The sequence below is a fragment of the Chinchilla lanigera genome, unplaced genomic scaffold (genome assembly GCF_000276665.1).
Source record: "Chinchilla lanigera isolate Chin_1 unplaced genomic scaffold, ChiLan1.0 scaffold00107, whole genome shotgun sequence".
NCBI lineage: Eukaryota > Metazoa > Chordata > Mammalia > Rodentia > Chinchillidae > Chinchilla > Chinchilla lanigera.
In genome coordinates, this window is record NW_004955508.1 from 5,065,743 (window position 1) to 5,083,026 (window position 17,284).

Consider the following 17,284-nt stretch of genomic DNA (forward strand, 5'->3'; position numbering starts at 1 on the left):
AAGTACCTCTGCCTGCCTTCCCTGCCCTTCCCCACAGAGATGTTGGAGTCTGTGACTGAGACCTCTGGGTGGGGTCTCCATTTCTGAGAATAGACACAACCTCTAAGCTCCCTTCTCTAATGGCTCTTTCTGCTGGAGGAAAACCCTCAATATTTGTGTGTTTGTGTGTGTGTGTGTGTGTGTGTGTGTGTGTGTGTGTACCCTATTTCTGTTCTCAAAAGCTCAGTAGAAGGGTCTAAGTAACAAAGATGCATTTCAGGATAAAAGCAAACAGACATTAAAGCCAACACGTCTCTGTTGCCTGTGATTAATACACACTGTCTGCATTCTGGCCCCTCTCATGTCTGTTGCCCTCTTTTCATTAGACTGTGGGGATTTGGGCTTCATGTTGATGAATCTCCTCTGCAGTAAATCTGATAAAAGGAACTGGAAAGCAGTCCTAGGCTGGGGTCATTAACTAATTAAGGCCTTCTCTCTTCAGTTGGAATGTTGTCCATGACCCTTAGAGTGGAGTGGAGCTCATCAAGGCGTGTGAATCCTTGCTCCTTGCTTCGCAGCTCCCTCTACTGGTCATAGATAGGTAGGGTCACTTTCCAAACAGGCACGCTCCTGTCTCCCATTTGGATAGCTGGAATTTTGTCATCTGTCCACTGCACTTCTTTTCCTCCTCATGATTTCACAAAAGACCTTGACTTACATACAGAGAGACAGGAGAGGAGCGGAGAGGAGCGGAGAGGAGCGGGGAGGAGCGGGGAGGAGCCGGGAGGGGAGGGGAGTGGACGGGAAGAGAGGAGAGGAGATAAGAGGAGGAGAGAAGAGGGGAGGAGAGGGGAGGGGAGGAGCAGGGAGGAGAGAGAAGGAGAGGGGAGGGAGGGGAGAGAAGGGAAGGAGGGGAGGAGAGGAGAAGAGAGAAGAGAGGGAAAGGGGAAGGGGGAGGGGAGAAGGAGGATGAGGATCTTTTTTTCCATTAATACATCTTAAGTTTTGAAATCAAGTCCATTCTTGGAAGTCACGTGATCTCTGAGAGTCTGTTCAATCCAACATCTGTGGAGCCCATGCTGTGGGCTGGGTGCAGTGCTTGGCACCGAGGGTGCTGGGGTAGATTATTCTTGCTTTGGGGAGGTGACAAGTAGAGGTGGAAAGTGTCGGGAACCCTTGCTAGCCTCCCTCACAGGCCTGTGGTTTTCAGGGTCCCCATCAGATTCCTGGGAAGGAAGAACTGTGGTTCATTTCACTCGACTCCAAGTTCTTGCGGGGTGGGACCCTGCCTGCGGTGAGAGTGCAGAGGTGACAGCTCCTCTCTGCACCAGGCAGGATGGGAGGACTGCTCCAGCAGGGTCCAGGAGCTATACAGGCTGGCAATAGGAAGATGTTCTCTTCCTTCTTTTTGACCGAGGACGGGTAAGTGGCTGGTCATGCCCATCTGATGACCCACCTCAGGACTCTCGTCTTGGTTCCTCCTTTCCACTACCCACTTGCTCCACCTGGTGTCATGGCTGGATCTGAGCTTCTGACCCTCAGGCCATAATGTCTCCCCACCCTGCCTGACCCAGCTCCGGTCCAGGTCTGCCAGCAAGAACAGGGCCCTGCCTACTTCCACAGCTACCTTCCCATAATTTGCCATGTTGTCCCATAGGAGACTTTTGCAGTAAGTGACTAAGATAAACACACAAAATTGTTTTAACTCTTGGAAGAGAAATGTGTCATCGAAAATTCAATCAGGGAGGCTGCACTGTAAAGCAGAACTGTTCTACCTGGTTTTTGCTATGCTTTCTCGGAGGCAAATGACTAGCAAGTCAGTCTTCTCTTTCCTTTTCTTTCTTTCTTTCTTCTTTCTTTCTTTCTTTCTTTCTTTCTTTCTTTCTTTCTTTCTTTCTTTCTTTCTTACTTACTTTCCTTCCTTCCTTCCTTCCTTCCTTCCTTCCTTCCTTCCTTCCTTCCTTCCTTCCTTCCTTCCTTCCTTCCATTTCTTTCTTTCTTTTAGCAGATTCTGACTTCCTTCTTTCTCCCTCTTTTCTTTCTTTTAGCAGATTCTAATGTTTTAGAGATGATTTGTCCTCAGTGTGATCTCTGTGTTGGTCTCAGGAGATTGGCTAGGCATTTGATCAGAGACATTTTTGCAAATTTGGCTGGAGAAATGGAGGTTTCCTACGGGGTCTTTGTGGGACTCACTTAGGAGACCGCTGGGATGGCCAGAGGTGTGTCTGAGCAGGACAGCGTCTGGGTTTGTAGGAACTCGACAGCAGCTGCTGGTTCTCCTGGACCACATGCCACACTCTTTCCCCATCTGTTCTTCCTCTGTGCCCTGGACAGACTGGGTACCACAGTTAAGTGCAAATGACCAATAAAGCACCAGTGAATTCTTCCCAAAGATTTGTGGACCTTCGTGGAGTTTAAGGCATAAAATTAATGACTGGCAGACCACAGGCATCTGGTAGGTCAGGGATCAGGCATTGGTGGAGCCTGGCACTTATATAGGCCTTAAAAATGAGAGTGTCTAGACAGATTCACATTGTAGACAAGGCTGCAGTTTTGTTTTTGGTTATTGGTTTTCTACTTTTAGTAACATGAATTACTGCCTTTCCAAGAAAAGCTATCTATTCCCCATCTAATTTAGCATTTGAATTGTGATACTGTGTCCCACTTCCCATTACAAATGGACAGTGCTGCAATAACCTGGCAGTGTCCTTGAATGACCCTGTTCACTCTCTACCAGGCCCTGCATGCATCACTAGCACGCAGCTGTGAGCAAAACAGCCCTCCTTTTGGTCTAGGGAATGGCTGTAATGTGTTTCCTCATTCAATATGGCCCTTAAGGAGCTTGCTCAGTGGACAGGAGCTTGACAGGTGGCCTCCCTAGGTGCGAATAGCCTCACTAGAAAATCTCCTGGGTTGCTTCCCTCTAGGATAAAAGGGGAATGTGGGTAAGAACTATCTCATGCCTGAAGGGAGGAGCAGCATTCGAACTAAGACAAAGGTTCCCTGAAACCAGTGCTCTGGAAGTATGAACTGGAGTTAGGAAGGCCCTCATGGCAGTGCTGGGTGTGTGTGTTCTGCTACCCCCCGTTACTGCACCAGCGATTGGTTATTTTACCTTGTTTGTTAATAGCAGCTCCTCCTAACGCAGCTTAAGCCATTCTCATCCTCTACATGAATAGTTCTCAAACTTCAGCAGAACCTCATTAAAGCAAAATCACTTGGCTCCACCTCCAGTCTCTGATTCAGTAGGTCTGGAGTGGGCTTTGTGAATCGGTGTTCCTTAGACGGCACCTGCAGAATCACAGGTCTGAAGTATCTACAGATCCTCCAGAGTGGGGCTCCTTTCACCTTCTGCTCTGAGCATTGCCTCACATGATGCACGTCAAGCCCTTAATCTTGGCTGTCACGAGCACCCCCTACCTGGATCACCCTTCCTAACTTGCATGGACTGCAGGGCTGCTATTCTCATTGAAGGGACTGCCTCTGGCTTAGTTTGACCAAATCTCAGTCATCAGTCATGTTACTTCTGCCCAGTGGGTAAGAGACTGGCTCCTTTCTACATATGAACTGAATTAGGCTTGGGTACAATTAGGGGATATTTGGGGAAACATCACTTCCCTAAAGCTCTCCTCAGACTGCCTCAGCGAGGAGTATCAGTGTCCCTGGGATCACTAGGATCGGACAAGTTATCCCAACTCCTTAATCTCAAACTCCTGCACCCCCACAAGTCTGACTGCTTGTGGACAGCTCCAGCTCTGAGAAGAAAACATCTTCACAGCTCACAAGACCAGGAGATCCTCATTTGCTCTCCCTCCCTTGCTTCTGGCACGGTGCCGGGAACACACATGGGTGCTCAGTGAGGACTTACCAAATGACATTGGAAGTAGATGCAAACACAGACTCCCATCTGTTCACTGACTGCACACAAGAACTGTCTGATTGCTTTCCGGGGTGCTGGTGGAGGTAACTTCTGTCTCATTTGTCTCCCTGGGACAAAGCAAAGCTTGTCTCCTACTCTACAGCCTCTATAAAGCCCACTCTCCTTTCCTAGCTGGTGCCAAAAAGAGAACTAAACCAAGATCCACAGGGCAGGCATAGAATAAATTTATGAAGTAAAGCAAATAAAGACAAGGAAATGAGAGCCGTGGAGTAGACTTCAAAACTTTCATTGCTCATTTCCTTTGCCTTCAGCTGGACAACAGAAAGTGGTTACATGAAAATTAAATTAAGCCGAGGGTTTTGGCTTGTCAGCGCTGATAAATGCCTGATGCAGATAGAGACGGGTGTACATCCACAGCCTGCCAGAGCACACTGCGGGAGGCTGAGGAATCCCCCAGAGGCCGGAAAATTATTGTATGTGCACATCATCTACTTTTCACTGACAGTTTCTTTCAAAGGATTAGACCTACTCCCTTACTTGTCGGTAAAACCTAGTTGGTTAATTTCAGTGAGACGATGATTAGGAAACAATGCTCTTTTCCTTCCTCTTGCTAATATTGAGTCAGAGAGCCAAGAAAACTGCTCATTTTCAAGTGCGCTGGATTGTACTTTCTGCTGATCATGTTGCTATTGATTCAAACAGTCACAAGTCTTTAGGATCATTTTTAGATCCACGGCGTGAGCAGAGCTGAGATGGAAATCAGGCTGAGCCTGGGGGGCTAACAGTTGCCTCCGTGGAGTTAGCGCGCAGTAGTTAATCAGTTCCCTGGATCCAAGGTCTTCGGCCCTTAGGAATATTCATCTGAGTTTGTCAGTTCAAAAATAACATGTGTTTTTGTTGGTTTTGTCTTGTTTCTGTTTGCTTTTGTTTCCCCTGGAGCACGAACGTCTGAAAGAGCTTGATGAAGAACTATGGCGTTTTCCTGCTGTTCAATTTACAAGCAAAGACCAGTGAGCTGTTGATGGAAGGACTAAGATAACAGTTTGTTTCTTCTAGGAAAGGAAGGTTTTTTTTTTTTTTCCTTCCGTTTACACTGCAGCCCTCAGACCACGTCTGGTTATCTAGTTGACTGCTAGTTTTCATATGGTTTGTGGACCAAGAAAGGTTTTTATGATTTTGAGTAGTTGGAAATAAAAATCAAAAGAGTAAAAAAGAATCATGACATGAAAATGATGTGAATTCAGGTTGCCTACTTTTTCATTGCCCATATGTAAAGTTTTATTGATGCATGGATACCGTTTCACTGGAGCATTCATTTGTGTGTTGTCTGTGGTTGCTTTCATGCTACAAGGCAGAATCTAGTACTTGTAACAGAAACCACATGGTCTTGAGGCACAAATATTTACTATTTGGCTGTCTGCAGATACAGTTTGCTGACCTGTGACACACAGGAATGGAGGACACTGTTTTCCTGGGGAATCCATGTCTACAGGGATAGCCCTTGTTAAATACAGAGGGCTTCGGTCTATACAGTGCACTACAGAATTAAGTAAATTCAAGAAAGTGGTAATGAAAACGGAGCCCATGAAATTATGTTTTTGTATTTAAATGAATTTGGGCCTTGGCCAACCTTACAGCATTTGATTAAATCTGGTAGAATATACTGTTAGTACTTCTTAAGACAGTTCACCAACTAGGCTATTGCTTTATTCCACTGGGGAACGCATTGTGTCCTGGCCTTGTGCAATCTGAGCTTCCTTGCTCTCCTTTTTCCTGTCATCTGGGTCACCTCAGAGGTTTCAAAGTGGCTGTTTTCTAGCTCTGAGGAGCAAACTTGTGATGTCATCCACTTACTAAGACAGCAACGGACTGGCCTGGGGCCAACCCAGTTAGCTGCTATTCATGGGTCTGAAACTGCACCTGCCTGGCTGTAGATGTCTGAATGAGAGGTCACAGGGTATCCAGGCCATCTGAGAATTTTGGTTCCCAAAATGCCAGCACACACAGACTGGAAAATGCCAGACTTATTAATGATATTTTTCATTTATGGCCAGAATATCAGGTGCAGGGCAAATTATATTACCAATCACTCATCTGGATACCTCCGGAAGCTGTCAGCTTATTTATCTGTGGTAATGAATAGGGTACTGAGAACAGGATAAATGCCTGTTGACCCAGCGGCATATTTCAAGTGCCACATCTTTGGAGCTGGCGTGCACAGTAGCCTCTTGCAGCCGAAGTACAGGGAAAGGGCTGTGGTTTGTTGTCACCATTGTGTCTTTGAGTCTAGTCACCAAAGGTTCCTCAAATGACACATATTTGTTGCTGTAGTCAAGTGCCACTTTCATCTGCCACGCAGCCCAAACACATATAGATTTCCTAATGTTCCAAACAGCCTACCGAATCATGATTAATGCAGCCTCAGGGTACGAGAAATGCCCTCCCCACCCAACCAAGCTGGAAAGACAGAGTGGAGAGAAATGTGCTCTCAGAAACCTGAGACTTAAATATTCACAACCAAAACCTAGTGAAAAAAGGGCTTAGTTTTAAACATAGAAAGTTTTCCTTTTACTGCCATAATTTTGGTAGAACTCAGGAGTTCCTAAATACCTGACTGAAGAAGCTGTTTTTATTGAAATAGTGAGATTGTACAGCCTGACCAACCCTGCGGATTTTCTCCCTATGGGTGTGCAGACATGACCTGGTAGGAAAGGGGAGTGTGGTTGGGATGATTCATAGGAACTGTGTTTATTTCCTGGCAATGAATATAAAATCTCAAGCTCCTTCCATTGTTATTCCCAAGCAGGGAACAGAGCACTAGCTGGGGTGTGAATATGTCCCTCTTCTTCCTGTGACTTCTCCTCCCCCTTCCTCTTCATGCACTGTATCATTTCTATGCCCACTTCTAGGCCTCTTGTGTGGCAATCACGTACTCTGGAGGGAAGGGCTTAACTCATTTTGCTATATCGCTTTCCCACAGCTTCTGGTAGAATGCTTAGCACAAAATAGGCTCTCAGAATGCCTGTTAAGTACATCAGTATGAACATAAGTAGAATCCCAGATCAAGAGTGGAGGGTAAGGGCCCAAACTTATCTATACCTCTGACTAACTGTGAGTAAGACACTGAATCTCTGAGCCTCGGTTTACACATCACAAAAAGGTGTCTAACAAAAGATGTGTCCAATATTTCACAGGACTATTGGGAAGTTCAAAGGAGGGAAATGATGCAAAACACTTCAGGAATGGAAAGAGCTGTCCAAGGTAGCTCTCGCCAGTCAGAAGCATGGAAAGGCCTCTTGTGTATCTTTACTGAGTGGAGGTTGGACATTGGTTGTGGTCCCCCTACTTATGTTCTCTAATTGGATGACACAAAAAAGACACTAAGCAGATGCTGATCCTTCTGTTGAACTTGAATGCCACTGACTGGGGACCAGCTTTGTGCCTGTGTCAAAACAACATGGGATGGGCTTGGGGTGGAATGGGAGGAGGTGGGTAGCTCGTGCATTCTGAGGACAAACAGGAACCCAAGACATTTGAAACAAACATGTCCTTACAGCCTCATGGAAGGTTTCTAACAGCCTTAATTCTTGCCTGCTATTCTCTTGGTCACAAAAATCACCCACTTGTTACTATAGCAACAGTTCTCTTCACGAGGTGTGTATGTTGGAATGGAGATGGAAAAGACTCCCTTATTGAAAAAAGAAGAAAGAAAAATTAAGGTTTTGAATATATTTGCCCTCTATGCAAAGCATTCTTCCTTTTATGAGAAAAAGAAAGAAGCGACTGCTATTGTTACAAATACGCTGCTCATTCCCAGCAGTTAGATTTCCAAACTTTCATCTTGGACATGTGGAGTTTGTGAACGTTCTAGTACATTTGCGAAGGGCAATGTTTTCTCAAGAGTAAGACACTGTAACACAAGAGATAAGGGAGAAGGAGGTGAGGTGGTGAAAGCCCTGTCAACCTTAGGGGCTGCCTTGGTCCCAGGGAGCCCATCAGTCCCTCTGCTGTCTTCCACATCTGCATCTTCCATGAGACCCTACCGTGTCATCTGTCAGCCCTTTTCCTACTTCTGGCTGTGACCTTGGTGTGGCTGTCACCAGGGCAGTGCCTGTATGGAACACTTCCAGTGTCTGGTAGTTTTGTGTGGTAAGTGCCCCGGGGAGGGCAGCCACATGGGTCTCAGTGCTCCTTAGGCAGTCGGGCTCCTTTGGTGGAGGATAGGGTCTGCTTGTGGCCAAGGACTGATCCTTGCTTTTGAACTTGTCATATAAATTTATGTGGCTTCAGCAAGAAGCACAGGGAAAGGCTCTCCAAGCTGGGAAGTATGTACGTGCGTGTATCTTTCCCTGTAAACTCAAGTCTGTCTCAACAAGCACTTTTCTGTCAAGTGTCCAGCCCTAAGGCCCTACTGTATAAAGTTCCACCTCCTTCCCTGCACAAAGGAACCTGCAGAGTGAGCACAAGGAGGACCTTCTGCTGTGAGTAGAGAGAGATGTGAACTGGGAGTTGGAACCTGAGGGCCTCAGGAACCCTGAGCCTGGGGAGCTGAGAGACGTAAAGGTGGACCTTGTCCTTTACCGAAAAGAGCAAGGTGTTCATAACTCTGCAGAGTGACTCACAGGATGCTAGGTGAACCCAGGGCAGGAGGAGTGGGGGCTACAGGAAAAAGTCCATCCTGAAGTCCCCACCGATGATGACACAGAGCTTCAGAGAGCTGCCCACGGGCAGGTTTGAGGAAGTTGCAGAGGCCTTCCCAGAGCTGTCACAGAGATCAGAGGTGAGTGTGACTGGCTCAGGCAGACACCGGGTCGGGCGGGCTTTACAAAAGGGACACGTGGGCTGGGCAGTGGAACTGCAGGCACTAGTAGGGCAGTGTGGAGTCATCCCACTCCAGCTGGGCTTGCCTGGGGCCGCTCTGCCCGTGTCTGCCTCTGCCCATCCCCGCCTCCTCCTCCTCTTCACTGTTGTCCTCGCTGCTGCTGGAGCTGATGTCTTCCTCGGCCTCTTCCTCCTCCTCCTCTCCCTCAGTCTCGTCTTCCCCATGCCCTGGGGCTACGTGTTTCTGGATATCAGGAAGAGAAAGAAAATACTCATCAGAGGCTGAATAGAGCCCACTTCAGAGCGTACACTTCCTTCTCTATCAAGGAAACATTTGGTCCCTCTTGGGATTCCTGTCTTTTGGTGCTAACTTCTTGGATCTGGAGAGAGATTTTCCACAAAGATCTTGTGGTAAAAGGGAAGCCAGAAAGTTCCTAAGTTGGAGAAGGGCCTGACTTAGAAGAAAGCTCAAAGACATGAACTTGAGGTAAAAAGTTTGCACATGATGGGGTGGCCATTCCAGCCAAGACTATCAATCATTTTGGAATTTTTCAGGCCAAGCCTTGTTTTCTGGCATTTCTGGAACCTCCCTTGGGTGTGGAGAACAAGAACAGGCTGGAACCATCTAAGTGGAGATTTCCAATCCTCAAGTGTTTGCTTCCTAGAAAAAGAATGACATTTAATCTTATACTCCTTTTCCAGGTGGGAATGTAATGTCCCTGGAAGAAAACATTCTAAGCCAAGACTCAGGTGTGCTGTCCCTTGGAATTCTTTCTTTGGAAAAGACAAAGTTCATGGTTGCACTGGCCATGCTGCTCTTCAGCCCTAACTCAGGTCCCCAAACTGTATCCTGTGCTCCCCAGGGCCATTCTACCTCTTTCCAGCTTTTTAATGTTTCCAGCAAAATCTTATTTCTAGGTTTATGTTTTAAATTGGGGAGTCAGGACATAAAAGGTGTGTCTCTTTGCTTGGCTATACTTCCCTCTTAAAACAGCTTCTATTCTACCTTTTCCTCCTCCATAATAAACCCAATATTTAAGGCCTCCCTTAGACCAGACTCTCCCAGGGCTGTTTCCTTTGTTTCCACAAAGGTTTTTCTTACTCAAGCCTCCCTAACTATCTACACTATCCGGCTGATCCCGGTTAGGCTGGCTACTGCCTGGTCTCAGCCTGCTCTTGTTCTCCACACCCAAGGGTGAGGTGTTTGAGGATGGAAATGTTGGTGTCTGCACAGTGGTGAGCTCAGAGAAAATGAGACACACTGGCATGATGGCTTTGAAATCAGAGTATGAGACCAGCTGGGGGAGAACTGGGCACCAGGCTGGAATGATCCTCGTTATTTCCTAATGACTGATCTCCCACGGCTTCCCCAAGCTTGTGTCTGCCACGACTGAGTGCCTGTGGGCAAAGAGCACAATGCCCACGCCTTTCCTTGACAATCATGTCCAGAGAAGGTGCCTTGAAAAGCATGGGTGGCTTCTAGGAGCTATTGGATAACTGCAAAGGTATAAACTTTAGAATTAGATGATTACTTTGAATACTGGTTATGTGCATTTGAGTATTTCTCTCAGTTGGTTCCTACCTTGGTAAAGGAGGATGATGACTCCTACTTCACAGGTTGCAGATAGATACAGTGTACACTGAACAGTCTGGCATAGTGGTGGCTTAATAAATGGCAGGCACTGCTGTTGTATTTTTGTTTTAACCTAAACTGAGCCTTGAAGTGAGCTCTGTAGGCGAGATGGAGTAAAGCCATCTCATTCACACTGCTAATAAAGAATTCAACACTGAGTTCCTAAGTATTAGTCAGCTGTGAACTAGGAGGGAGGCAAGGAATAGACACAATGGCTGCTTGCTTTAAGAGATTTCTGGGTTTTTTCATGGGGTGAGATCAATCCACACATTTTTAATCAGAGAATAGTTGCTGGGGAAATATAGTTGGTTCATGTTGAGAGGGTTGCTGAAGCTCAGAGACAGGAAGATAGGGATGGACTAGATGGAGTAGCAGGACCTAAGGTGGACTAAGAGGGGTCTTGGATTAGGCTTTAACACAGGAAGAACTGAGCTGGGTAGAGGGAGAAGCACCCCACCCGGAGCCCCCAGCCCAACATGAGGATCACCTCCATGGGGTTGACGGTGATGGTCAGTGCAGAGTCATCCCAGTCCATTTCAGCCTCCTTGGCAGCCTCAGTCTCTTGGATGAAATGTTGGTGGGCGATCCGAACTCGGTACACACCCATGGCCACAACGAACACGAGCATGCTCACGGAGATGATGATAACCACTGTGGCGATGCTCGGGACCACTGCAACGAGGAAGGAACATGAGCAAGGTCTAGCTCATTCTTGTGATGACACATGAACAAAATATCCATGTGAAAGATAAACTCTGCCTTCCCATTTCCCAGGGGTAGGACTCAGGGTCAGCACCTTAACTTGTCTGGGTTACACTTTCACCCTCTATATAACCTATCCTACAGGTTATCGTGAGGAGTACATGAAATAATCTATTTGAGTTTCTACATAGGCACAGAGTGAGTGTTCAATATATGCATATTCTCGTCTATCCCTGGCATTTTCTTCAAACCATAGGAGAGATCCCACTGAAAGCCCGGCATTGTGAAGTGTAGTAGGAACAGATTTGATGCAGTAGAATTTGTGGCATCCAAGTGTCATTGGTTGAGTTCATTGTGGTTGAGTTCCAAGCACTCCTGTCTTGGGTTCAAGTTCCCTCCAAGCACCAGAATGTCACAAGCGCCGTGATTTGATGACATAATATAATAAGTGCCCAAACGGAAGTGTAAGCCGAGGACTTGGTAGTATGGTGCACATGTGTGTACATAAAGAGTCTGTGGAAAACTTCATACAGAACATGACTGGGCTGGGCCTGAAAGAACTATCTTAACGTGCCAACCCTTTGTGCCAATCTCAGTTATTATGTATCATGTGTACATTCTTGCTTACTTGACTGACTCCCTGTTGAAGCTATGAGTTCCTAGGAGGCAAGGCCTATGTTTTCTCCACGGCAGAATTCCCTCAGTTCTGAGCACCTAGGGCTGCCGCAACGTATCTATTCAGTGGATAATCTTGAGTCCCAATGGCCACCTTGGATTCTGAGGCCCCTCCTCTTTGTGGCCCTACCTGAAGTGTGCTGGATGCTACTCCTGGCCTCGGGGTGATGGACGGACTGGAGGAAGGGCGGCTGCACGATAAGGTGGTTGACATGCTCCTTGTCTGGGACTCTGACTTCATGTAGCACGCTGACCTGGAACAAGCAAGGAGAGGTGCCATGGGGCCAACTGTAATGGCTCTCTTGAAAGAGTGAGCAGGACTCACAACGGCAGAACTCACTCACCTCCAAATTGAACTCGTTGCTAGTGTAGCGCCCATTGAGTTCTGAACATTTGATTCGGAACCGCCGAGACTCGAGGGAGCCTGGGCTCCAGTTGCGGTAGCGGATGTGACGCAGCACCTGCTCGTAGCGGGTCATGGAGCCCACACCTGTGTCATCAGGAGGTCGCACAAAAGGAAAAGGAAAAGGAGAGCGGGGAGTCAGGCTAGGGTTGCTGGGGCTTGGGAGTTTTGTGCAGTAAAAGTTTATGGGTTTATGCAGTTATGTTTATGGGTAGAAGCTGCAGTTCTAAGGAGCCAATTAAACTGCTCCACAAGATTCCCATGCAGACTGGGGGGCCTCTGGACTATGTCCTCAATCTGCCAAACATAGTACAATACTTTCTGAGAACAAACATTATAACAGAAGCTTCTAGAGATTTCCCGGAGAGTGAGGATGTAGGATGGGTCCCCTAATGCTGGAGGGACTCTCCAAAGTCTAGAAACCATGTCGTCAGATCAAGGCTCTCTGCAGACCTCTAGGGATTTGCACTGCATGCCGACAGGTGTCATCATACTCAGAGCTTCCTGGACAAGGCCATGCTGAAAGGGGACCACTTGGTGGAGGGACCTTACCGTAGATGGAGTAGCCTGCAGTGGAGTTTGTAGCATCCAAGTGTCGCTGGTGGAGTTCACTGTGGTTGAGTTCCAAGCACTCCTGTTTTGGGTCCAAGTCCCCTCCAAGCACCAGAATGTCACAAAAATCCAAGTTGTGGAGCATTTCTTCCAAGACTGCTGATCTGGGGGCTGTGGGAAGGCAGTTGCGTGGGAAACAGAGGCATGAAGAGCAGCTCAGAAATCAGCACTTGCTCATCATCTCTCTCCTGTTACTGCACCCAGGTTAAGGCCAAGTCAAAAGAAGAGGAATGCGCAACTCCAAATACCACACCCACTGCTCAGATTACAGGCAGCCCTGGGGCTGGGTGGCATGAGTTCCTGGGAAGAGCATGGATACTACAGTCAAAGGGTATGAACTTAACTGAGTGTGCTGGTGCATGCCTGTAACCCCGGTCTGTGACAGGCTGAGGTAGGGAGGCTGTGAGGTTGAGCCCACCATGGGCAGCTTAGTGACTTCATGAGAACTTGTCTCAGAAACAAAAAGTAAGAGGTCTGGGGGTATAGCTCAGTGCAAAGTGCAAAGGCCCTGGGTTCAATTTTTAGTGCTGCTAGAAAAGAAATGAAAAGGAAAGGAAAGAAAAGAAGAAAAGGAAAGAAAAGAAAGAAAAAGAGAAAAGAAAAGCAGAATACGAATTTGAACACAACTCTACTACTGTGAAGCCACCGAAATTCACTGCTTCCTAACCTATGGAGAGAGCAGATATCTTGGGCATACTGAAAACACTGTCCCTTTCTGGTTAAATGCATCATAAGCAACAGCTCTCATTGGGTGGAGAACTCAGTGGCCTTCCACCGTGCACCGGGGTCACTGTGTGCATCTGTGTCCCCCATCAGGCTCTGAGGCTCTCAAGGGCAGAAGCACCTGAGTGAATCCTTAGTGTCTGACACAGGAGTTGCCATGGAGTGGTTATCACTGTGCATTGCTCAAATGCAGCTGGATCATTAATTAATAATCAAATAAGTCAATATACTACAACCAATAATTAATTAGTAACAGATAAATTAATTAGTTAATATGCTCCCAGGGAGGTGTGTTAGCAAGTTGGTCAGTGTAATGGTCTTTGCCTGATTTATGACTCCAAATTTCTCTAAAGAATGTCTGAGTATTAGAGAGTTGGGCGGAGTTGAGGAATTCTGCATTAAAATCTCAAGATGAAAGTTGTTGGTATTTATGTGGTGTGTGCTTTGTGCCAGATACCATGCAAATACAAACCTAATGGACAGATACTAAAGAGGGTACTATAAGTATCTTCGTCTCATCCATGGGGAAGTGGAAGTTCAGAGGAACATGAAGTGCCCCAGGTTACACAGACAGTGAGAGGAAGAGCCGGGAAGAAAACCACATTTTCTAACATGAGAGTCTGGAAACTTGTGATTGCCAGGCCTGTGATCTTCCAACATTCTTGGGTGTGGATCTCTTTATTGCAAGATGTGTGAACCAAGATTGTTTACATAAGTACATTTACTTGTTTATAAAGTGGACGGAATGTGTGTTTTGCATTGTAAAACATGAAAACAGAAATTTAGAATTTAGAAGGATTCATTAAGAATGAGAGAATTATCTTAAATAATTATTTTATTTTGTTTAGTGTTTTTCAGGGATACCAAAGTAGTTTTTGCTCTCCTTAGATATTATTATGAATAAGTTCTGTATGCTTAATTTTTACCTTTTTACCAGCCACAGTTGTTTAGAGTATCATTAGCAAGATCTAAAAATACAATAATATACATTAAACATAAAGTCTCATTAACAATCGTGTAATGTTAGGTAGGTTCCATACAGTGCCTGGGGGTTTGGTAGCTTCTTGTTAGGTGGAGTTAAATCACCTTGGTTCCTATCTTCTCATGTGACTGACAGAGTTAGCACTAGGTAGGGGCGTGTCCTGCCTGCCTTTTCCTCATTCATCTCTTCCTTTTTTTTTAAGAATAAAAAAAGAAGGGGCTGGGGATTTAGCTCAGCGGCAAAAGCGCTTGCCTGGCAAGTGCAAGGTCGTGAGTTCGGTTCCTGGTACTGGAGAAAAACCAAAACCCCCCCCCCAAAAAAAAAAGAATAAGAAAAGAAACTACTTTATTTAGATTCATTTATTCTTCTCTAATGCTTTCTTCCTTTATGTAGATCAGAAGTTGTGACTTACATAATTTTCTTTTTTCTATTTTAAAAATTAAAAAGACTAACAAAACAACAATGAAGACAAAATCAAAACAACACAAAAACAACAAAAATGATACATGACCTCAAAACAAAATGGTAGGAATTAACACTGGTTGCTACATTACATACTGTTATCTTCAGCGAAGTTGCTCAGTCCACCAGACGTATGACTGTAAGACTGATCAAACAATCAAAGACTGTAACAAGTAATAATATTTAAAAAAAACATTGGAAATGAGGCAGAGCTTCACCATACAAGATGGTAGGAGTTCAACAATGGTTGGTATTATTTTCCATCTGCAGGTTTCTTGATTCCGCTGTGTTGAAGCGGGTGCTGGGCTCAGGAATCCAGAAACAAATCAAGCCATGGTTGAGCCTTCAGGGAGCTCCTGGTCTGTGGGCAGATAATCATCACAAAGGGTGGAAAAATACGTGCTGGAGGGAAGCATCAGCAGCTAACTGTGCAGAGCAGGAGGCCAGCCCTGCTGGGGGTCATGTGGCAGGCAGAGCTTTTTGGAGGCAGCATCTAAGGTAGAGAGGTTTGTCCCAATAAAAGGAGACGGAGAAGAAAGGAAAAGGGACCTCCTAGCCAGAGAGGAGAAGTGTGGACTGACACAAAGGAGGGAGGGCCAAAAGAGAGAGAGAGAGAGAGAGAGAGAGAGAGAGAGAGAGAGAGAGAGGCAGAAGCAGTCTGTCTGTCTGTCTGTCTTTGCAACTGAGGTGACTGGGGGAAAGAGATGCTGTTGGAGCCAGTCACTGAGGTCCAGCAGCAAATGCCAGTAGCCTGCATGTTTGAGATACTCATAATAATAATTATACCAACAGTGATGAGAGGGAAAATTTTAAAATACTAATAATAGCTCCCAGGCACTTGCCCATGGGCTCTGCATGCCCCTCTCATAAATAGAAGGTGAGAAGTGGACCCAGATAATTGCTTTTCTCTGCATCGCCCATATGCTGGTGTCAGATGAAACAATTCCAGATGCTCCTGGGCTGCGACCATGGAGGTCAACAGGCCTTCCTTCTTCCGTCTGATTGTAGCCACAAATGAGAACAGGAGAAGCAGGGAGATCACACAATCTAATGCACCTTGGCATATAAGTAGGAAACCATGCTGCCTGGACAGGTGTCGAAACACCATCAATTATTATGAGCTCAGGAGGGCTGCCTCTCAAGCACCCTATTGACTAGGGACCAGTGTGGTATGAGGCAGTGGGTAATTAGGATTATTACAGAAGCAGATCTTTAGGGACTTAGGCCTACTGGCACCAGTACATCATTAGCAGTGACTGATGGAGCGGGTGAAGGAGAGCTGAAATGTTCTCTTAGAAAAGGCAGCAAAGAACAGTTTTCAAGTGGACGTTTCCCCCTCTGTTCCCTCTTCGCCTTTCTGTCCTCTTCCACCAGCACCTCCTGTGGCTTCCAGTGTAATTGTTTCTCCCTAGCACGTAATTTAAATTATTCTTTCCCTGAGCAATCCTTGCAATAACGAAACTGTTAGAAATTACAACTTGGAAATTTCCCGAGCGCTTAGAGTCAGTCATATTGCTGAACGAGACCTAACTCTTGCTGTGTATACATTAAGTGGTATCTGTATTTTGTTCCTTGAGCACCTTCTAACTTTTCTTCTGATGATCAAAATAACACATGCTCCACAGAGAACATTTTTACAGTTGCAGAAGAGGGAAGAGAAACAGAAACAGATCGGCTTTGCTTATGCTTCTCAGAGAATATTATTGTAGCAGGAGGCGTCTTTTCTTCTTGGCATTTTTCTTCTTACAGGGTTGAGTTCATGCTACACGTACATACTATCTAATTATGCATCTCATCTTTTTTTTCATTTTAGAAAAACAATGTCCTCCCTTTGACCTCCTATCACTTATGTGTGTACATAATTTGCTAAGCTATTTATTCCTCTCTGGTTGTTCACTTTGATTATTTCCAGCTTTGTTTGTTTTGCTGTTATTTATCACCCGTTCACAGCGAACAGTGCTGTTATCTTGAGGGCAATTTGTGCTGCTGTAACAAGTTAAGGCACCCCTTTCCCACCACCCTGCTTGCACCTGTACCTGTGGTTTTCAGGTCCCCCGTGGCCTCGGGTTTGGCAAACGTGCTCACAATTTTGATATCTGGGAAAAGGATCACTCCTCTGGCACTTTCAAACTGGGCAGCAGGTCTCCAGAAGCGATCTGTGCCCTGAAGGGTGATCTGGGGCTCCATGGCCTGAAGGACCATCACATAGGCATCCACATCCGGGATACTGATGCATACATCTTCCCCAAAGCACCTGGGAAGACAGCTTCAGTCACCGCACTGGCACGAAATGGTTAAGCCATCTGCAGCCTAGCCATGGACAGGGAGCTGCCACTCCTAGTCCCGGACAAAGCCTTCTGACTGCTAAGTGTCTCTGAGGACGTCAGCAGAGCTTCAGATTTAAAGCTACAT

The 17,284-nt window shown here is 46.1% G+C and overlaps 1 protein-coding gene across 2 annotated transcripts in view; it reads right to left on the reverse strand.

The window, feature by feature from the left end:
* Positions 1 to 4,129: 4,129 nt before the first annotated feature.
* Clstn2 (calsyntenin 2) overlaps positions 4,130 to 17,284 on the reverse strand; it is a 586,750-nt gene continuing 573,595 nt past the window's right edge. For both annotated transcript variants that reach the window (XM_005407778.2, XM_005407779.2), the window contains 6 exons: positions 16,909 to 17,126; positions 12,646 to 12,816; positions 12,035 to 12,180; positions 11,821 to 11,944; positions 10,801 to 10,985; positions 4,130 to 8,924 (listed from right to left, as the gene is read on the reverse strand). In XM_005407778.2, the coding sequence (XP_005407835.1) occupies positions 8,724 to 8,924; positions 10,801 to 10,985; positions 11,821 to 11,944; positions 12,035 to 12,180; positions 12,646 to 12,816; positions 16,909 to 17,126 (1,045 nt within the window). In that variant the 3' untranslated portion in view covers positions 4,130 to 8,723. The remainder of the gene's footprint in view (positions 8,925 to 10,800; positions 10,986 to 11,820; positions 11,945 to 12,034; positions 12,181 to 12,645; positions 12,817 to 16,908; positions 17,127 to 17,284) is intronic.